General features: G+C 36.3%; 1 protein-coding gene across 1 annotated transcript in view; it reads left to right on the top strand.

The window, feature by feature from the left end:
* The window catches only part of COL24A1 (collagen type XXIV alpha 1 chain), a 411,426-nt gene that overhangs the window by 155,995 nt on the left and 231,420 nt on the right, over positions 1 to 24,011 (top strand). The window contains 1 exon segment of the mRNA XM_017850789.1: positions 17,323 to 17,376. Coding sequence (XP_017706278.1) covers positions 17,323 to 17,376 — 54 coding nt within the window.

Genomic DNA, 24,011 nt, shown 5'->3' on the forward strand with positions numbered 1-24,011 from the left:
ACATTCCCCTCACCCCTAGCTATCACCTCAGCTGATCTTGGTAGCTTATCTGGTATTATAACCTAAACCTTCATTGCTGAAGAGCATGTATGTTTGACAGGAATGCAAGAAGGTGCCCAGTGTATCACCTGAGTTTCATATGTATTCCTTCCTGCCTTTATTGTATAAAAGCAGTCTTGCTTCCTTTTGTTTATCAGGGTCAATTAGTCAAGCCAGTGTGGTGACTTCTCTTTTTATTTGTTCAGACCTGGTCACAAAAACTCCAAAGTGCTCTGGTAGCAGCCATAACTTTTAGTTTAGTAAGACCTTTGTTGTATCTCCTGTCAAGAGAGAACCCCCACTTCGGGTAACAAGATCTTCAACCCTGTAGAGTTCAGTGTGGGGTGAAGGAAGCACAGAATACAGTGTGTCATTGGGAGTGATGGTAAATAGGACCATACCTGCTTCCACCCCTTGGTCTTTAGACCCAAATGTTCATCCTTTTTGGGACAAAACTCCATATAGGGGTCAGTAATTTAATAAATCCACTGTGTCCTAAAGGGTAATACACCATTTTTTCACATTATTTTCTTTTAACTGGCACATCAGTTAAAACTTTAGAAGGAAGTTCCAATGTTACATGAGGCTGGATGCCTCTAGATTGGGCAGGATAAAAACTAATGGATTATATCATGGGCCTACTCCTTGCACCTCCTTCAATGTGAAGAGGGTCTTCATATTTGGATGCTGTGTTCTGTGAGGTTTCCTGTTTGTGGTTCAGGCATTCTGTAAGTCTCTAGATAGTGGTGCTAGTAGAACTTTAGAGACAAGAAAGGTAAACTCTTACCCAAAATAGATACCTATCTCTGTGAGGATGAACTGTTGATACTTCCGGGTTGGAAGGGGCCCAAGGTAAGAAATTTGCCACAGAGTAGCTATTTGTCTTCTTCGAGGAATGGTGCCATAACGGGGATGTTGTTGGTCTTTTTATCTGACAAATGGGACTTTCAGAGTCAGCAGAAGCTGGAACATCCTTGGTAAGTGATAGTACATGCTGTTGGGCTCATACATAACTTCTGTCTTTGCTGCCATGTCTTCTCCATTCATGTGACACTCATGCCAGTCTGGGAGTGACCAAAGATGAAGGCTGCCTGATGTCAACTGGCCAAGTCATTTCATCTACTTGGTTTTTTATAAACTCCTTCATGGTATATGCTTCCTGGTGGGCATTAATGTGTGAGATAGAACTCTTCATACTCTTTCCCTAATCCCATGTGTCTATTCATGTGACTGTATCTCAGATCTCTCTCTTCCTCTATTTTTTCTCCTCCCAGGCCCCTGACCAGATAACCATGCCATTGATTACTGCCCAAGAATCTATATATCCTCACTTCAGGTCACTTCTCTTGACACACAAAAGATGATGAGCTGGTACACTGCTCACAGATCTACTCATTAGGATGACGTTTTTCTTCTCTGTTGTTATTCAGGTACTCATAAGTGTACCTCTTTTGCTGTTGCTATCCATTTTCAACTACAACTGCTTATCCAGCTGACCCAACCATAAACCAAGCTCCTCCAGCTAGTCATATGGGAGCTATTTTCTCACCCTAACACATATTCCTTTAGTTATAAGCCAGGAGAAGGGAACTGCAGTGAGTGTGAAGGTGACATTGGGGTTTGGGCTACCTATTAATGCAGCTTACTTGTTCCTCCTGGTCCCACTTGGGTTCAATCCTGTATATAACATTTCTCCTGTATAATGGATTGCTGCTAGTGCCCATCTGAATTTATGTCTTGGCAGCCTAACAGAACCCAGGATATAATGGCAAGTTCTAAGTGTGTGGTTACTTGATGTCCCATAGTCAAGTGTCCTTCCTTTACTAGGTTCCAGTAATACCAAAAACTGTTTCTCAAAAAGCATATTATTTTCTGCTTCAGATGACATGGCCTTACTCCAGAATTCCAGAGGCAGCATTTATTTCTCTCACTGCAAACTGCCATAGGCTTCATACTGCATCTTCTTCCACTGTAATACCTCCAATACTAGAGGATCTTCTTGATTAAATGTACAAGTGGCGGGACTGATTGTACCATGTCGTAGATTTATGATGTTGCCCTTTCCTGTTTTGGGTGCCGCTCAAAGCTAGCAGCCTTCAGTGTCACCTGGTATATAGGCTAAAGTAGTATTCCTAAGTATAGAATGGTTTGCTCTCTGGACCCCAAAAGGCATGCCTTTCCTTTTTTTTTTTTTTTTTTTTTTTCATGGTGGAGTATGTAAGACTCTCAACTTGCTCTTGCCTTAAAGGGGCTATTCAAGTATATCCCTAACCACTGGGATCCTAAATCTTCAGAGAATTGGCCAGCTTATGAATCTTTGAAGGGTGTATATCCTACCATCTTGAGTGCATGTGTCTTGCCAAATTCTCTATTGTACTAGCCATCTCTTGCTATTCTTGTTCAATCAGCATGACATCATGTATGCAGTGGATTGGGGTGATGTTCTGTGGCATTCACTGAAGGTTCAGATCTCTTCAGACTGAACCTGTATCATATGACAGAGGTAGGAGAACACAGGAAAAATGTAAGTGACTATTGTCCATCCTACATGAATGCAAACTAGTTTTTTATTATCTTTTTTAATTTTAAAGGAAAAAAGTACATTTGCTTAATTGGTGACTATATACCATTTATGGGAAGACTTAGTAATCTTCTCTAGCAATCATACTACATCTGACAAAGCAGCTGTAACTAGGGCTGTGGTAGTCTACAGTCACCCTTCAGAATCTATCTGATCTCTGCAGGAGCCCGCCTGGTGAATTCAGCAATGCTGTGATAGGGACCACCACTGCTACATCTTTTAGGTTTTTAATGGTGGCACTAATCTATGACATCCCCCTACACACAATGTGACTGACAGTCATAGAGATGTGATTGGCTGATCATCAGAACCCAAAGATCCACCTATGGGAATATCTCTGCCTTTTATGCTCTTCTTTAGACAATCCAATTCTTACTATTCATTTTCAACAGATCTTTCTCGGATATCTATTATATATGTCAATCACTAAGAAAAAAAGTGCTGAGGTGAATAAGATTAGGTCCTGACTTAGGGAGCTTATAGTCAAGAAGTCAATATTCAATTCTTATACCATGTCAAAGCCTCTACTGTCTCTGTCTGTCCTTTATCCCAGGCATCAGGTTTGATTAGGTTTGATAAAATTAAAATTTAAAAATCAGGTCATCCCTTGAAAGTCTAGAATCAGTGCAGTCCTCAGAGAAAGTTGTAAAATAGTTGAAGAATTTTTTTTTTTCCTGAGGCTCTTAGTCTCTCCTTTGTGTGTGTGTGTGTGTGTGTGTGTGTGTGTGTGTGTGTTTACCCCCTTGGGCATGAGTTCTTTTCCATCTCAAACAATCTGTGTGCTAAAATTTGCCCTTCCCATCAAAGCCTGTTTTCATGGAAAGACCTGATGAATATATTTCACTCCCAGCAGTAAATGATTATGAGCTAACGGCAATGTATTCCTATTTTAAGAATATTTGCATTTTAGCAATGAACAGAAACCTGAAACTAATGCAAAATGTCATTAATCAAAGAATTTAGGGTGTCATTTAGTGAGCAGGGAAAAACTTATGGATGACTAGAAACTTTTATACCTCTCAACTTAATCATACCATGCAAATGGTCATCTACTCAACTAAAAAGGAAGGACAGGACTGACCACCATTTCTTGCTAGTGACTTTTGGTTAGGAAACTCAAATCTTCATAAGAGTTGGTGAAAACAAAGTACTCTGAAGTTTTTGTTGTAAATGCTGTTTGCCATTGGCATTGAAGAGAACTGTTCATCATTAAAGACCAGCTGAGCAAATGTGATTTCAAACCACTTCAAAGCGTTTATTCTCTTCTTAATGTTTTACTTATTCTAGGCAATGTGACAGTGATGATATTTGCATATGCTGTAACAATGAAGTGAAAAGATCTGTGCATTTAGCTTTTCACAGAATTTTAAATATTAGAGGTGTTCCAAGATAAAACATCACTTGCCTTAATAACTAAGATTTATTTTTTCCATATTTTTTTTTCTGCTTTTAATAAAAACGTATGGAAAATGCTCTACAGGAATCTTTTCTATTTCTTTAATCATAGTAGTATCAGTATTGAGCACTAACCCCAAGTGTCCTCTCAGTTCTGGCAGCAGAGCACCTTCTTATATGGTAGCAGGATGGTTAGAATGTTTGTTGATTCAGCTGTTAAGCCCCCTGGGCTACAGAGATTGCCAAATATTTGAATTTTGGATGATGTACTTGGTATATGGGGCCAGTTGTTTATGACAAAAATGAATCAAGACCACTAATCACAGCAGTGCCAGAAGCGGCCAAGCAGTGGGTCCTCTTTTTCCATCAGGGTGGTCTTCATTAGAGACAAAGACTGAAGTGAGTTTCAAAAATCTGGCTATATCAAGTAAAAGCATGCTTTTATTTATTTATTTATTTTTTTAATTATACTTTAAGTTCTAGGGTACATGTGCATAATGTGCAGGTTTGTTACATATGTATACTTAGGAGACTGGAGCTGTTCCTATTCGGCCATCTTGCCTAATTCAAAGCATGCTTTTAAACTTCATTTTTAGTACTTCAGTGGACTTAATTGGAATAAGCTAGACTGTGGCCAGCTATATTAATTGATTAGAATGTAATGGATTCCCTTCACCTAAATGATTTACTTCTTTGATATCTTTTATGACTGGGATTTGGATGATAAATTTCATGTTTTTAATTGTCGCTTAAGTCATGCTGAAAGAGTACATGTGATTAAGTCAGTCGATAAAAAAAGTATTAGGTTTCTACTATGTGCAAATATGTGCCTAGTAATCACTGTAAGATATATTAAAAATAAAATGTAATTGATAATTTAGGAAGATTTAGTCTAGTTGGGAAGAACAAAATCTATATGTAAACTGTTAGGTAATGGTGAAGGCATCATATGAGAATTAAGGAGTTGTTAGAGTTCAGTGTTAGAGATAGATTAACAAAAAATGAAAGGATAGAGAAGGATTCATAAAAAAGATGGAAGGGTTTATAGAAACGACGGAACTTGAATTAGATTGTTTATTAATAAATTGCAGGAAAGGGGAGGGCATTCCAAGCACAGTGAACCACGTAAGCAGAGCCAAGAGACCTAGGTTATATTCATGGTGGATTTACAGGAGTGGGTGACACTGGCTGGCTGATACAGTTTTTTGTGTGTTGGCACAGAGTGACAAATAAGATTGTAAAAGTAGGTTGGCATCAAATTATTAAAACCTTTTATTTCAAGCTGTGTCAGAGGCGGCATATTCAGTGGTTAGGTAATCTGAGCTAATGTGGCAATTCTTGTGTTGTGAAAAAAATATGAGACCCCTCTCTCATCTCCCAGGTGAACCAGCCAAAGTTGTATTGCATTGCCTGTTTTTTGCTCATACTGGTCACAAATTTTCATCCTTTTATACTCACTATAGATGGGAGTCTCTGCAACTATTATCTATAAGGAGATAGAATCTTCTGCCTACTCAGGATGAATCTTTCTTTTTCTTTTCTTTTCTATTTTTTATTTTATTTTACTTTATTTTATTTTATTGAGATAAGGTCTTGTTCTGTTGCCTACCCAGGCTAGAGTGCAGTGGCGTGATCACGGCCACTGCAGCTGCAACCTCCCAGCCTCAAGCAGTCCTCCCATCTCAACCTCTCAAATAGCTAGAACCACAGGTATGCACTACCACACCCAGCTAAGTTTTTTATTTTTTATTTTTGTAGAGATAGGTTTTCATTGTGTTACCCAGGCTGGTCAAGCTATCCCCTCCGTCCACCCACCTTAGCCTCCCAAAGTGCTTGTTACAATGTTGCAAACCTGAAACTGCTCACCAGATTGATGAGGAAGCCTTTCTGCCCAGAAGAGAGTTAGGGACAACTAGCGCAACTGTCTTTGAACTTACTTCCCTGTACTTGGCCTGAAGCTGTCTCTCCCAGTACCTGCTCTAAACAGGCAATAAAGTGGAGGACCATTTATTGCTTGTTGACCATGTATTTGGTTGACATATTCTTGCAATTTCCCATGGACTTCTCTCAAATCCTGTTAATCATCTGTGAGGCCCTAATACTTCCTCCTCCAGAAAGCTATGTCTCTCTCAGTATCCCATCTTCATCACCAAAACTGTCAGAATCTGAGATTTTATTCTGTTTGCAAGCCAACAAGTTAGTCTGACGGTTTCAATGATTCTGGTAAAAGACACAAGCTCCTAAAACAATGACAAAAGATAGTTTATTACTCTTGGCAAAAGCACTTTTCAGAGTATCAACATTTTTGCACTGATTAACTGAGCCCCACTTCCTACAGGGTGACAAGAAGAGGGCTAGATGATGCTTGCATATGTGGTAGGTTGCATTACATAAGAGGAATCTGAAGTTTAAGGAGACTAAATCTTTTATAATGGGCAGTCAGAAAAGATAATGTATTCTAGAGAGATATTATCTCTGTTATCTTGGACAGTAAGCATTCCCTCCTGCCCTTTGCTTCAGGAAGCAATGCAAAAATCTCTGAAGAGAGTGACTGGAATAATGCAAAGTCAATACCTCATTTGCAGAATGTGTGGAAATGCAAGGGACCAATGAAGAATTATCTTCCAGTGACATGTGAAGTTAAATATTGGAGGTACAAAAATGGGTCAGATATATTCCTTTTCCTGCATGAGCTTGCATTTCATTGGAACAGAGAAACATGCCCTTAATTACAGTATAGTATGAATAGTGCTAACTAGCCATATTAACAGAGTTCTGTACAGATAGAAAATAATCTGCTGCTGATTCTGACTAAGGTGCATCGTGAAAGTTTTCATAGATCATGTTACATTTGAGTTGGTAACAAGTTACATGATGCAAGAACCAGTGGCATGGAGTACATGGGTGTTTGAGCAGTGACTTGAAGAAATAGTACGGATTTATCAAGTAGAAACAGAGGGCAAGGGCATTCCATCCAGAGGAAACAGCATTTGTAAAAGCACAGATGTGTGAAGAAGCTAGATGTATGTAAAGAACTGCAAATACTTCAATGTTTCAGTAAGGCCTTTTTCCATTGAAAGTGACAGAAACTCAGTTTGAACAGTTTTAAGTGAAAAAAAAAAAATCAGAATTGGATAATATAATCAGGAAGTCCAGGAGTATATGTGTCTAGAGATTTGGCTAGGTACAGGAACTTGATGAATATAACCAAGACACTCTGTAAATCTTATCCTGGCATTTCTCTGTTGGCTACATTCACAGGAACACGTTGTAGAAAAAGTGGTCATTGGCAATTCTAGGCTTCTGTTGCCCTCAGAGTTAGCAATCTAAGCAAAAAGAAAGCACTCTTTTTTTCCTTGTGTCTCTAGCAAAAATTGTTAGGAGACTCCAGCCAATCAGGCTTTGACCACATAATCATCTTTTTTTTTTTTTTTTTTTTTTTTTTTTTTTTTTTCTGTCACGAGGCGGGAGTGCAGTGGCACAATCTCGGCTCACTGCAACCTCTGCCTCCTGGATTCAAGCGATTCTCCTGCCTCAGCCTCTGAGTAGTTGGGACTACTGGCGCATGCCACAACACCCAGCAAATTTTTGTATTTTTAGTAGAGATGGAGTTTCACCATGTTGGCCAGGATGGTCTCGAACTCCTGACCTCGTGATCTGCCTGCCTCAGCCTCCCAAAGTGCTGGGATTAAAGGTGTGAGCCACCACGCCCGGCCCACATGATCATCTTTCAATCAATTGCAATAGCAATGGAATAGGAATACTGTAATTTGCAAGATTTAGGTCATTTTCCCACCCCTGGAAACCGGGATGGAGAACAGAGTACATGGACTGCGAAATGGGGAATAATGTTTCTCCAAAGAGATTTTTAGCAGATTGAAGAAATGTCCTCTACATTTCACATCTTTAGTGCCCAATATCTACTTATCCCCTCTTGCCACTTATACAGTTTTAAACATGCCTTTGCCTAACAGTGCAGGCACCTACACAGCTGAAAACGCACTGTCCTTTCTCCAAAAGAAGGTACCCCAAGGTACTGGCCAATTATTGCTTACATCTCTAAGGCCAAGTTCTCAGGGTAAGGTGCATTCCTTTCAATGAGGCCTAAATATGTCTACATTTCTACTAACCAGTATAGATAGTGAAGAAAGAAGGAAAACAAGATATCCCATTTGAAGAAAAAGAGAATGTGAAACAACATAGAGTGGCCCTGGACCCATAGCTGTGTATCTAGAACAAAAGTAGGTAATTGAGACATGCCAATTCCTCGTAACAGTGTAAATCTTTTATTTTATTTTATTTTTTTTTGAGACAGTCTCGCTCTGTCACCCAGGCTGGAGTGCAGTGGCCGGATCTTAGCTCACTGTAAGTTCCACCTCCCGGGTTTACGCCATTCTCCTGCCTCAGCCTCCCCAGTAGCTGGGACTACAGGCGCCCGCCACCTCGCCCGGCTAGTTTTTTTGTATTTTTTAGTAGAGACGGGGTTTCACCGTGTTAGCCAGGATGGTCTCAGTGTAAATCTTTTTTAATCACCTAACTTCCCACTCCATGCAGCAAACATACATACATTGAAAGGGAGACGATCTTTGAGATAAAGAGTCTCTAGAATATACTTTCTATGAAGCCAAGGAATTTTTTTGTTTGTTTTCTAGTATATGATCAATGCCAAGAACAGTGCCTGATACATAGTAACTATCTCTTAAGTTAATTTAAACTCTTTTTTTTTTTTTTTTTTGAGGATGGAGTCTCCCTCTGTCGTCCAGGCTGGAGTGCAGTGGCACCATCTCAGTTACACTGCAACCTCCGCCCCAGGGTTCTAGCAGTTCTCCTGCCTCAGCCTCCCGAGTTGCTGGGACTACAGGAACCCACCACCACGCCCGGCTAATTTTTTTGTATTTTTAGCAGAGACAGGGTTTCGCCATGTTGGTCAGGCTGGTCTCAAATTCCTGACCTCAGGTAATCCACCCGCCTCAGCCTCCCAAAGTGCTAGGATTACAGGCGTGAGCCACCGTGCCTAGCCAAATTGATATTCTTTACTTAAGATATTTATAAGAATTCTGAGACAGATACATAGATATTGAGTACTTAAAATTATACTTAGCCAAAAATATGCATTAAATAATGGTTATGCTGTTACTTTCAAACAATTCAAAATCTGAGCTCCACTGATTTTTATCTGGGGACAAGTTCAATGAATAATTTCTATTTTCTCTCTAAAGATCTTCAAATTATTACCAACTGTTGCCTACCAAAAAGAAACATCTAAAACACCTAATACCAATTACCTTTTTTTGTTACAGCTTTATAGAGGTACAGTTAACATGTAACAGTTATATGTGGTAAAATGTGATAACTTTTGACATATATATAAATTGTAAAACCATCACTGTGTTCGTCTTTCTTGCACTGCTATAAAGAAATACCTGAGACGGAGTAATTTATAAAGAAAAGAGGTTTAATTGGCTCGTGGTTCTACAGGCTGTACAGGAAACATGGCTGGGGAGGCCCCAGGAAACTTAACAACCATGGTGGAAAGTGAAGGGGAAGCAGACACATCTTACATGGCCTGAGCAGGAGGAAGAGAGAGAGGGAGAGGTGCCACACACTTTTAAACAACCAAATCTTGCAAGCACTCAGTATCATGAGAGCAACACTGAGGGTGAAATCCGACCCCATGATTCAGTCACCTCCCACCACGCCCTACCTCCAACATTGGGGATTACAATTTGACATGAGATTTGGGCAGGGACACAGACCCAAACCATATCAATTAACAAAATCAGGATAGTGAACACACCCATCAAACCCCCAAATTTTCTTGTTTACATTTGTAATCCTTTTCTGCCTCTCCTTCCCCCTTCCTCCTCGGGCTACCATGAGGGGATCTGCTTTTTGTCACTATAGATTATCCAAACCTAAATATCAAATAATGGCCAGAATTGTTTATTTTTTAATTATAACTTAACTATAATTTTATGTGGACTTTAGACTAAAAGTAGACTTTCCAGTTGACTTTGTAGTTTCCTTTAAAAGTGATATTAAAAATACTGTGAATATCTGGGCACAGATCGCTTGTATCTCTAATCTTAGCTGCTTGGGAGTCTGAAGCAAGAGTATCACTTGAGTCCAGGAGTTCAAGACCAGCCTGGGCAACAAAATGAGATCACATCTCTAAAAAAAAAAGAAAAAAAAATTTTTGTAATTAGCTGAACATGGTGGCGCACACCTGTGATCATGCCACTGTACTCCAGCTTGATTGACAGAGCAAGACTCAATCTCTTTAAAAAAATACTGTAAATACTATCTAAACAAAAGTCTTATTTGGAACACAGAATGTATGTTTTGTCATAAGGAATTTTATTGTCATTGTAGTTTTGTGGATTTTCTCTGTTGAGTTTTCAGGATGCTGCACATATGGAATTGATCTGTGCTATATTTTCTGCCCAAAGACATAGAATTACAGAAGGGAAAATATGTGAATAGCAATAATCACTAAATTTCTCAGCAGTATCGTGATGGAAAATACCTGGTTTTCATGGCTTTTAGATCTAAAACAGCAAAAGAAAATGAAGGAGAGACAGATACCTAGATGGATTAGTTTGCATTTTCAAGAAACTGTATTTTCTGCTTGTGGTTTCCTCAGAAGATAGAATAGTTCCTTCATTTACAGTTTGCATGCCTCCCAGTGCTAAAGTTTAGTTTCTATAGATTACTGGGAAAGTGAATGTATTACATTTGCCTTTTGAAATTTTTTTTGGCATTAACTTCTGGATAGGTTATTCTCACTCAGTAAAGGCTATTTTAATGTTTTTCTTTTTTATTATTACTTTCCTATCTGGACTCATCATATTACTGACATGACATGTGCTTCCCTAAATGTTAGAAAACAAAACCTTGTGACTGTAAGCCGGATCCTTGTCTCAGACCAAATTATCCTCTTACAAAACCTTTCTCCCTCTGGATACATTCTTACTTGTTTGAATATGTAAAATTTCAGTCCTGTCTTTAGAAGCTAGGCTAGTTCTTTTTTCAGGATAACTTTGAAACTGCCTAACTGAAGAAGTTATTATTCAGATAGAATTTGTTTTTAATTTGGTCGTCAATTCAGACCATCAAATGTTTATTGAATGTACTATACATTCACAACACTAGCCAAGGCTTTGCATAACTTTGCCCTCGAGAATTCATAATTTACATGTTGCCTTTATTAATTTTATCTTTTAGCCTTTTTTAATGATTGTTTTTCCAAGGGCTATATTCATCTCTACTTTGTTCAGACTTATAAACTACTCAGAAGATACATTTAAGCCAAACTGTGCTGTGTTCTTGTATATTTAAAGCACAGTGGATATTAAATCAATAATTGAAATTTTCCATGAGAGTTAAATGGTCCAAGTGTCACTCTTATCTATAACAACAGGATATCTTAAAGCTACCTTGCAAAATATCAGAAAAGTTTCAATTTTCCAAAATATATAATTTGTTTTAAAGCTGTTATTATAATTTAACATGTTATTACCTCTAAAACAAGCCAAAATCTGAGCAACACTGATTTTATCTGAAAACTAGTTCAACTAATAAATTATATATTATCTCTAAAGATCTTTAAACCCTTAAAAAATGTTGCCTACCCCAAAGCATAAGATTATCTAAAATACCCAGTACTAAATACTTTTCTTTTATAGGCTTTTGAGGTGTAATTGACATATAATAAGCTGCCTGTATTTAAATTTTACAATTTGATGATTTTTGACATATGTATAACCTGTGAAACCATCACCAAGATCAAGATAATGAACATATCTGTCAAACTCAGTAATTTATTTGTTCACTTTTTATATAATACCTTATTTTTGTCCCTCTTGTATTCTTGCTTTCCGTGCCACTTCTGATCTGCTTTGTGTTACTCTAAATTAATTGGAATTTTCTAAAGTCTTTATATAAATTGACTCATATAGTGTGTACTCTTTTTTTTTTTTTGGTCTGGCTTCTTTCACTTAGCATAAGACATTTGAGATTCGTCTAGGTTGCCACATCCGGGCTGTTCATTTTATGGATATACTGTAATTAGTTTGTGTATAAGTGTATAAGTTTATCCACTTCCCATTTTTTAACTTGAGGGACTATATATTTCAATAGAAAGCAGAGACTTTAACACTTCTATTGGAAAACTATTCAAGTGCTCAATGTATGTGCACATAATATAATATATTCTATTAGGACACTCTAGCTTCCAAGCTTCTGGCTACTGCCAAATAAGAATGATAATATTTTACTTTTATGATTTCCCAGGAAACTAATGGAATCTGCTAGTGCTTCGGTTCCCAGGTTTTGCTTTAAAAAAAATGCATGTGAATTAGTCTCCAGCCTCTAGTGATTATAGAATAATAAAACTTTGTTTTTACTGGAGAGAATGCTGAGTCACTCTTCTCAGTATAGCAAACAGATGTGAAGGGTCTGAAAACAGAAGACATATTTTCACTTATTATTTTTAAAACTACTTCTTTTTTCTGCTTCTTGGTAAAAACTGGTGGTCAGACTAGTTCTATTAAGAGGCACCAGAAGCCAGACTGCTGTTCCTTTCCTTCACTAAGGTATTATATTTTAAATTGTGATGGGATGACTTAACTGAGGTAGTAAAACACATTGTGAGAGAAAATGTTTGGACTGATTAATGTTTTCTAAATTATTTTAAATTTATAAAAATGAATTAGAGCATCTTTATCAGATTTTGTTTTACTTTTCTTCCTGTATCGTTTCATGCTAATGTAGCTTCTAAAATGAAAAGTATGGACTCTGATGATGTGCTTTTTATCTTTCAATCTGTAAGCTTTCTGAAATTTTGCTACTTGGCAAAGATGTCCATGTCATTTGATTATATTTTGAGCACTAAATTCATGTGTTTAAAAAAAAGGTTTCCTTTATATATATGTTATCATTAAAGTTCAGTTGATAGTTAACTCTAGTTTTAATATATTGAAATGTATTATTTAAAAGGCAAGAGCTTTACTTGATAGTAACCTAGGTATGAATTTTTAAAATAATGAAAAGTTTCTTTGGCCAAGGTTCTGAACTCTCCTATGTGGGAAGGAAATAAAGATCTTTCTCCTTCTTTTAATAATTGGTGCTTGTATATTTGTTAGCTTTTCAATAAGGGTTTAATTTTAAAATATTCAGCTTGTATGACTATACTATGAGATCAGCTGTGTTGACATCTTTTTCTTCTATTATCCTTGACCTTACCACTTTGTCTTTTTAATATTTCTCCACTGATACTTTAATGAAGTCTTCAGGAGCAGAGATTCACACATGTATTCAGCATTGCATGTTTACCCAGAAGTCACCCCAACAATTTTTTTCTTACCATTTTATTGTAAAGTAAAACATAGACACATAAAACTTTACAAAACAAATGTATATCACAAACAATTATAAGACAGACTCTTGTAACTACCACACAGGTCAAGAGTAAAACTGCCATAACTACCGAAGCCATTATGTGCCTCATGAAACCACAAGCCCAGCTCTCCTCCCAAAAGTAAGCAGTCCTTCTTTTTAAAACATAGTTTATCACAAAAGTGTGCATCCTTAAAAACTATAGTTTAGGCTTATTTGTTTTATTTGCTATGTCTTTCACTCTACAAATTCTCTCTCTATTCCCTGTTTTCCCCCTTAAAATTTAGTTGTCAAAGCTCCCCAATCATTTAATCTGTAGAGATTCCCACAGTCTGGATTTTGCTGATTATAGTCTCATGGTGTAGTTCTGCTTGTTTCTTGGTCCTGTGTGTTTCCTGCAAATTGATAGTCACATATAGAGACCTTGTCATGTTCAGGTTTGTTTTTGGCAAGACAATCAGTGGTATTCTGTTCTTTTTTCAGGAAGCACATAATGTCTGGTGATCTCTTTATGTGTGTGTGATGTTAGTACTAGTTGACGCTCAGCGCCTAGATAAAGTAGATTATTTGTGGCATTGCAAAATGGAGATTTTTTTAATCCTCTTATTTCTTTTTCACTTACTGGCTGGAATACATCCCCTCATCTACTATTTAGTTACTAGTGGTACACTAAGGCAGAATAAATGCTTGATTCTTCACCTTTGTTTATCATGTTTCAAGATAATGAGTTAGCCTCCTTTCATCCTTTGAATGTGGACAGTTTTTGTTGTTGTGTCATTATGAACCTATAAATTTAAACATATTTGATGTGTTTCAATCCACTGTATCCTTGTTGAAGTTCATATAGTCCCGTATCTGGCTGAGGGGATCCTCTTCAAGCACCTACTAAGTGTTTTTAATATGACTCTAGTTTTGATACCTTGATATCTTTCTTGCTTTCTGGCATGATATTGCAAGGACCCCCAACGCCTGGGCTGTGGACCTGTACTGGTTTGTGGCCTGTTAGGAATTGGGCTGCACAGCAGGAAGTGAGTGGCAGGTGAGCAAGCATCACTGCCTGAGCTTCACCTCCTGTCAGATCGGTGGCAGCATTAGAGTCTCATAGGAGCACAAACCCTGTTATGAACTGCACATGTGAGGGATCTAGGCTGCATGCTCCGTTTGAGAGTCTTAATGCCTGATGATCTGAAGCAGAACAGTTTCATCCTGAAACTATCCTCCACACCCCAATGTTATGGAAAAATTGTCTTCCATGAAACTGGTGCCAAAAACGTTGGGGACCGCTGTGACAGCATGTTCCAGGCTTATCTGGAGGATGGACAGGATTTATTAATTTATCCATGCAGATGCTATGAATAAATACGCTAAATTGACTGAAAAACAGTACTGAGGGGCTAAAACTAGCCAAGAAACATGTACTTTCTTTCAAAAAAAAAAAAAGAAGAAAAGAAAAGAAAAATCAGTCATTCAACAGCAGCAACAATGACAAAGCATTTTTTAAGCACTTACTGTGTATCAGGCATTGTATTGGTTGCAGAGAATATGGAAGTGAATAACATAAAACTGCACTCAAAGAGTTTACAATCTGATTAGGAAAACAAAACAAGCCAAAACACTACATTAAGGGACCTTGTAAGGCCCCAGGATGGTGTGAGAGGTCATAGAAGCAACCTAATTCAAGGTATGGAAGTCAAATAAAAGTTTGTAATGAAAATATTATTCAGTCTTCTAGTTCAAACATAAGTGTTCTAGGTGAGGAAACTTAAGGGAACATTATTCAAGGTGGGGGAAACAGTGTATACAAAAGCCCAGAAGTGAAAGAGGGTGTATATTATGAGAATATGAAAATTATTCAGTGACTGAAGTGCTGTGTGGAAGAGGGTAAAGAAGAGAGATAAATAGAGACCACCGACTCACGAGCGACCCCGTGAACTGTGTATTAAAGAATTTGGATTCTATTCTGAGGCCAATAACAAAGTGGCATGCTCAGATTCCATAGAATGATCAGTCTGGCTACAGAGTGAAGATGCATTTTATAGGGGATAGGAACATGAATAAGTAACAGGAAAATAGAGAAAGTGACTTGCCCTAGGGTTGTGGAGGGAGGTTTGTAGAAAAGTGGTTCAGACCGACAGCGAATTAGGAGATGTAATGGATGGAGCTTAGTAAATGATTGGAAGGTGGTGGTGGTGATGGTGGTGGTGGAGAGGGAAAAATAAGTATTCAGAGTATATAAAAAATTTGAAAGTATTCAAAGCATATGAATTTTGGCTTAGAAACTGGTGGATTACCTCAAGGTGACATTCACTCAAATAGTGAACAGAGGATGAGGGAGGAACATAATGGAGAAGGTAATAAGTTCAATTTTAGACTAGCTAATGTTACAGCAGGAACTAGAAGTGTCTTGATTCAAGTCCACAAGAATTTCTCCCCCCTCAAAAAAAACATACTAACAAAAGGTATGTTCTAGAGAAAGGGTGTAAAATTATCAGGAAAAGAATCTAGGTTTTAAAATATTGCCTCATATACAAATAATAGCATAGGTGAGCCTGACTTTCTTTGATTAGTAAAGCAATCAACAAGTTTTTATTAAACATATCTGTGTTAAACTATTCCAGAACATTCAGAAATCTGATCTTGTGATTATCTTTCTGTTGCCACTGATTTTTCTTTTGTCAGAAATGTCCCCAAATTATATTTTTCCTCACAGAACCCAAGCTTTAAATCTGAGTCGAGGCATTCATGTCCTAATCCAGACTGGATACGTTGGTATAATTATCTTCTTATTTGTTTTTCTTTCCAGAATGAATATCCCAGAAACAACCTTGCTGTTCCATCTTACTTCATATTTTTTATTCCCATTACAACTTATCCCTTCACTGAACTACCTTTTCTTGTGGATGTTCACATTTTAATTTCAGCTTTATTTACTTTTAAAGATGCTGATTCATATACTTCTTTTACTTTTTTCCTTCACTAGTGTCAGTGGAAAGTAACCTATGACAAAATCAATAAAATGAAAACACAATTACTAGCTTATTACAATTATTGAATCATAATTTGATGAATCACACTCTATTTCAGCAAGAATTTTAATCTGATACTTTTAAAGCAACATTGTAGGCCTTTTCCCAGCACAGATTGTATTTAACACTGTAATCCATTTCTTTTTTGTTTTGTTTTTCATTTCTTGAGCCAAGTATTTTAGACTGCTAATATAATTTCCAAACAAGTAAAATCATTATTCTCGTGCAAATTTAAAGTAAACACAGGTCAAAGATTTTATGCAACTTATTAATTAATGATGGAACCTGTAAGATAATGGTTTGTAGAATCTTTGAGGACTTAAGTATTTATAGACAATTAAATATGGGGATGTTAGAATGAGACAGTTTAGTTAGATACAAAACTGATTAATTCTGTATATTAAGCCATAATTTTGGGTGCTGTTTTTTTTTTTTTATCAGATAGAAGTTGTTTGCATCTCTACCTAACAAAAATCTATAAGTTAATGTGTAGTTAGTAAACAATGAGTCCAACAAAGTACATTCACCTAATCTTTGGTAGCCCTATATCCCATATGATGTTGAAAGAATATGTCATATAGCTTTTTGCCTTATTTCCACATTGTGGATGATTTTGGACTAAGACTTCTACTCTCTTAAACTGAACTAGAGGGCCTCAGGATTGTTTGTGAATAACTGATGAAGTAAATTCTATTTTAGTACACTTTGTAAGTTTTATATTCCAATGTTAAACAACTGCCTAACTTAATCTTCAATATTGAATTTTTGAGGAGTATAAATTGCTTTAACCTGGGTATGGAGGAATAGCAAAGGGAATTTTATATGCTATATGGATTTAAAGTAATTTTCTGTGGAATAAACTCTCTACATTTTTATATTCTCTAGGGTTTTCCAGGAGATATTGGGATTCCTGGACAAAACGGCCCTGAAGGACCAAAGGTAAAATTAAGAAGAAGAAGAGAGAGACTAAATAATTATGGTTATCTAGAGATCCCGATTCTCAATAAATGGGAAAAATATTTTAGAAATATCAGAACATTTCTGGCTATTTTTAAGCTGTCTCAGGTACATTTAATAAACTTTAGGTTTCAGATAGTTGCAAATGATTTTTCTAATTTGGTATAAACTGAGATTAAGGGTGACAATATTTGCAAAATCACCCAGAAGGGTTTTTTTGGAAGAGATCGGGGAAAATACTCTAAAAAGCCATAGTGTATAAATGGCTGAAAATAAATAAATAGATGAGAATTTCCTGACCACTAAAACCCTTTAGGGACATAAGATATCCACTCATTAAAATACAAGAAAGACTATGGTGTCCATGAACCTCTACATAACACAAGTACCTGAAGAAACCTAAGCATTTTCAACTTACAAGTGAAACCACAATTATTAGCTTATTACCATTATTCAAACTCATCTTGAAGACTCACATACTAATTTATTATTTCAACAATGCTTTTAATCTAACCATTTTAAAGCAACATTCTAGACCTTTCCCCAGCACAGATTTTAACACTATGGTATATACACAAATTTACTGTTTTGTGTGTATACTAGGAAATATCCTTAGCAAAATTTTAAATACCACGATTTGCCATGCAAGCTGATGTGGAATGGGCATTGTAAGCAAATAAAGCATTATGAATTCACATGTAAGGATGAAATAGCCTGAAGTTGGGAGAACTGGCAAGTTATGAAATGTAGCTGCTATGGAGGTATCAATGGGAGCAGAGAGAGGCAAAATGACAGGAGATGAAGCTGGAAAGGATCTTGATAATAGCTATATTTGTTAGTGTTCTTAATGTTGAGCAGCACAGTACTCTAGTAAATGCTTTATAGACATTATCTCATTTATAGTCATTATCTCATTTAATTTTGGCAACAGCATTATGAGGTAGTTATTCCTATTTTACAGATGATTAAGTTATTCACTCAGTCACATGACTTTAAGCTACATAGCCAGAATTCTAACCCAGATATGATTTCAAAGTCTGAGCTCTTATACCCTTAGCTTTGATATTAACTTATGTAGAGCATTCAGTACCATGCTGAAGAGTTTCTACTTTATCAGACGGGCATCATGAAGTAATCAAAGATATTTGAGTAGTGAAGTATCTTTGATGGTTATATTTTTAAAAGATACCTCTTATATCAGTTTGGAGGATGGTTTAAAGAGGAGAGAAACTGAAGACAGGAAAAATAGGCAATAAATAATACAGATTTGAAACAGGACATTCATTCAGCAGATATTGGCTGCCTCTCATGGCAGCCATTGTGCTAGACCATAAGGCTACAAAGATTCCTATTTTCAAGGAAAAAAAAAGAGTCCTGTTCCCTGTTTTCAAGAAACTTAAAATCTAGAGAAAGATATTCAGGAAAACATTAATAATAATCATAATGAATAATATATAATCAGCAATACTGTGAGAGCACAGGGTCAGGGAAGTCAAATTATGTTTTGCAGGGAAAATAGCACTTGAGCCTACATGAGTGAGTAGGAATTTGTGAAGCGGACAAGTGGGATGTATGGCATTCAGGAAAAAGAAACTTGTGAAAAGATGGAGGTGCTATATTTGGAAAATATTTATAATAGAAGTTATTTGTTGTTGATCTGAATTTCAAATTTAACTGAGCATCCTGTAGTTTATCAGGCAACACCACCTGCCACGTACAAACTTATACCTACATGCAGGGATCTTTTCCCCTTCCTTTCTGTCTCCATTGAAGTATTCACTCACCTCTTCAAGTTCCACATATGTTTTTCATCACATCCTCTCCTGACTCTTCAATGACCTCATGCCATCTATTATCACCTTTATCCCAATTTCTCCTTTGATAGAAATTTCCCCTTTACCCTTAAAATCATTCTCACTGCCAATCTTGTAGTTAGGCACCCTTTATTTTTCACCAGGATAGTGTAATAGTCCTCCAGTAGTTGTTCTTCCTGCCTCCAATCTGGCATTTCTTCCTATCTACCTTCAAGCTGCAGATGGAATAATCTTTTAAAGTATAGATCTCATCATGTCACTCTTTTGCTTAAATCCTTCATGACCTCCACACCTCCCATGTTAAGGCTCGTACTTTTTCTACTTTTTATACAATGTTCTTTATGACAAAACCGTCTCTCTATAATTCTATAGTTATATAGTCATATCCACCATCACTCTTCCAAAAGCATCACTTTAGCCAAACTGTTTAGAGTGCCAAACCATGCCCTGCTTACTCAAATCTCACAGCTTCTTACATGCCATTCATTTTGTCTGGATATATATATTCCTGTGCCCTTCCTCATCTAGCTAATACCTACACATCACATATAACATGTCCGGGAAGCTTTTTCTGTTCCTCCCAAATCTAATTGGGATATCCTTTTCCTATATTCCTGAAAAAGAAATCTATCAAGCACTTATCTTTATGAATTATAACTTCTGATGTGCTTATCTATTAGACTTTTTGAGAGAAAAGATTAATTGATTTTATATACATCATAATAACTAGAATAATATGGATAGCACATATAAATAACTCAGTGAATAGTGGTTGAATGGATGATTAATTGAATGACTTTAGTTAAAAGCTGTTTTGGATATAAAAACAAAACAACTAGGTAACTGATTAACAGAAGGTGATAGAAGAAAGAGAAGTCAAAGATAAAGCAGTCTTTGACTTGGGTTGCTGATGTCATTGAACTTAAATAGGCAACCCAGGAAGAGGAGCAGTTTTGGAGGATGGGGACGATAAGATATTTGATTCTGGTTATATTTAGTTTGAGGTACCTTGACATCTGGAGGTAGAAATAATTAATAGTTCATAGTAAACCAGGCTGAAAAGCAGAAATAGAAGCATGAAGGAAGTTGAGAGAGACAAATAGTGTAGAGAATGGAGTTGAGGATTTTTCCTGCCAACTTTAGCCCTTCACCTGGTGCATACATAGGAACTTGAACTTTATACATCATATAAATACATTTATTTATCCTTTCATTCAATAACTTATTTATTCAAGCTTTATTGAGTTTCTTCTGTGTTAGACCAAGTAGTAAATGTGGGATTATAAAGATTTCTAAACTCTTTTCCCTCCTCCAGATGAGGTTACAATTTAGTGGGAGAGATAAAAAATAATAATAAGAAGAAATATAAGAAGTTCTATATAAAAGAGTTGGTGAAGTGCTCTGAGAGCCTAGATAATTGAACAATAGAGTCTCTCCTGGGAAACTGGAAAATAGGTACTTCAGGTGGAAGTAATAATAGAACTTAACGTTTTTAAGTGTGCATATCATACTAGGTGAAGAACCAGAGAACTTTCAAAATTCTCTTCAGTTTGGGAATTTTGTTTCTCTTGAAGTTTAAGTGTCAGAGAACTGAATGAAGCCAACTGACCTATTTAATTTTCTTTTATAATGGTGATCTTTAGAACTTTCTTATCACTACTTCTTTTAGTCTTAAAATTAGAATGTCAAAACTGGGGCAAAAGACTTGAAGGCTAGACATTTTAATGAACAACAATGGTAGTAATTACTACCCACTGGAAATTCAACCATTATCTAAGTTTATTCAATAAACATGAGTTCATGGAGTCATTAGTACCAACATCATGAGACTAATTGATGTTATACACATCACTGAATTTTAAAAGAATATCCTGGGATGATTTTATCAAAAGAACAAGAAAATAATAATATAATTTTCTGTTCTGTAGATTGAGAAGGATCTGGTTTTGTACATCTTCTTGGTCCTTCTCATTTTTCTTGAAATTGTTTCTAGAAACAAAGGGAAAAAACAACCAAACATACTGACCCTGTTAACATGATGTGTTTATTTAGCTGGGTGTACTGTGTCATAGAAGCAAGCATCTTGAAACTTCTTTCATTTTTATATACATGTCTTGTGTGGAAAATGGAAATAAAAATTGCTAAAGCTCTGTTGAGGCTATACAATGTGGTCATCAAGAAAGTCATGTGCACTGTATGTGAAATACATGGTTACCCTATTTGCAAACAACTTGGGTTCTTTCCAGAGCAATTTGGCACAGCAATAAAGAAGGCTTTTATTTTCTGTTCATTTTCTGCCAGTTCACTAAAAACCTCAAAGTAGGAATGGAAACTTGTGTTAATTATAGTTGTGGATTTGTATGTGTCTGTATATTTGTATTAAGCTACAGAACATACATCAGTAAGCCTTTTTGAGAGCTACACAATTTGGGAATCTGCTTTCAAGAATCCCGTATTAGCAAAACCAGATCCTTTGCTGCTTACTGCAGAACGTAAGAGTAGCAAATAAATATTCTCTATTCTCCAGTAAGCAGAGGAATAATTTGTTGCTATAAAGGTTTGTGTTTTTACTTTGGCTATGGAATTAGGGATTCTAAAAGAGGCTGTTATTGTCTCTTGCATAGCAGACCTGATAAGTTTTTATAGAAAGCTTACTATTTGTGGGATTATGTTGCATAATATATGGAAATAGTTCTTGCACTGAATTATTACAATATGTCATGTATTTATCTGTAGAGAGGTAAGCTAACTTGGTAAGAGGAAGATGTATTACGCTACACAGTTTTCTAAGATTACTTTGATCCAGTCCTGAAGGTTTACATTCTATAGAGGCTATACCAAGATTTTATACACAGATTTCTTATATAAGACATTTATTCTCCAGGTAGCATTTAGTCAGCTAAGAAATATTTATTGAGTTTGTACAATGGGCAGGGTACTGTGTTTAAGCAGTGACTCAGAAACAAAATTAAAACATGGTCTTCTTTTTGTTAGGAACTTGTAATTCTCTGGAAACATGAGTCCTTCATAAGTGAAAAGGTAAAAAGCACAACAACTAGGCAACATATGATAAGTGAGTAGGAAGGAGTTCAGAGGAGAGGATAATCTGTATGGTCATTTTTCTGAGAAAATAGAGAAGTTGGGATTTTAGTCAGATTGATTGGATTAGGCCAAGTAGAGCTGAGGGATGAGAGATTCTGTGCAAGAGCTGCAAAGTGAACACTGGAATGGAGAGCAGAAGTAAACCTACCTGACTTTAAAAAAAAAAAAAGATAGGAAGCAGATTGTGACAGATCTTAAATAGAAAATTAAAGGGTTTAAATAACAACAAGCATATAACATGAATTACACCCCCTTAGTAAATTTGTTTTACTAATTTGTTTATGGTATTATAACACTTAAAATGTGTGCAAACTGTTGTACAACAGATCTGTAGACATTTTTCATTTTACAGACTGAAATTCTACACTTAGTGAACAGCAGCTTCCCATTGCCCTTCTCCCCACAGCCACTGGCAATTAGCATCCTACTTTTGGCTTCTATGAGTTTAGCTACTTTACATAGTGCATATAGGTGGAATTATGCATTTGTTCTTTTATGACTGGCTTATTTGACTTATTTCACATAATGTCATCAAGGCTCATCCATCTTGTAACATATGACAGGATTTTCTTCTTTTAATGGCTGAATAATATTCCATTGTTTGTATATACCACATTTTCTTTACTCATTCATCTATCAATGAACATTTGGGTTGTTGAGACCTCTTGGCTATTGTGAATAAAGCTGCGATGAACATAGCAGTGCAAATATCCTGTTTATATCAACAAGATATAAATATCCAGTTTTTATCCTGTTTACATTGACGTAAACAATCCAAAGTCCTTTCTCCAATTTTTAGCCCAGTACTTTGGTTTTTGCTATTGAGTTGTAGGAGTGTTTTACAGATTTTGAATATTAACCCCATATCAGATACATGATTTGAAAATATTGCTTTCCATTACACAGGTTGACTTTTCACTCTGTTTTTTTCTCTAAGTGTGCAGAAGCTTTTTAGTTTAATTAAGTCCCATCTATTTGTTTTTCTTTTTGTTGCATTTGCTTTTGGGTTATTGTTCATGACTTCCTTGCCTAAGTCAATGTCTAGAAGAATTTTTTCCAGTGTTGTCTTCTAGAATATTATTGTTTCAGGTCTTAGATTTAAGTCTTTGATCCATCTTGAGGTGATTTTTTGTGTAAGGTGAGAAATGAGGATCCAGCTTTATTCTTTCACATGTGGCTTACGGTTATCCCAGCATCATTTGTTGAATAGGGTGTTCTTTTTTCTCCACTTTATGTTTTTGTTTGCTTTGTTAAAGATTAGTTAGCTGAAAATATTTGGCTTTATTTCTGGGTTCTTATTTCTAGCCCATTGATCTATGTGCCTAGTTTTATACCAGTACCATGCTGGTTTGGTAACTACAGCCTTGTAGTATAGCTTGAAGTCAGGTAATGTGATGCTCCAGATTTGTTCTTTTTGCTTAGTCTTGCTTTGGCTATTCCAGGTCTTTTTTGGTTCCAAATGAATTTAGTATTGTGTTTTCTAATTCTACAGAGAATGATGATGGTATTTTGATGGGAATTGCATTGAATTTGTAGATTGCTTTTGGCCGTATGATCATTTTCACAATATTTATTCTGCCTGTTCGTGAGCATGGAATATGTTTCCATTTGTTTGTGTCATCTATGATTTCTTTCAGCAGTATTTTGTAGTTTTCTTTTCTTTTTTTTTTTTTTGAGAGGGAGTCTCGCTCTGCTGCCCAG

The sequence above is a fragment of the Rhinopithecus bieti genome, unplaced genomic scaffold, assembly GCF_001698545.2.
Source record: "Rhinopithecus bieti isolate Rb0 unplaced genomic scaffold, ASM169854v2 scaffold_1467, whole genome shotgun sequence".
NCBI lineage: Eukaryota > Metazoa > Chordata > Mammalia > Primates > Cercopithecidae > Rhinopithecus > Rhinopithecus bieti.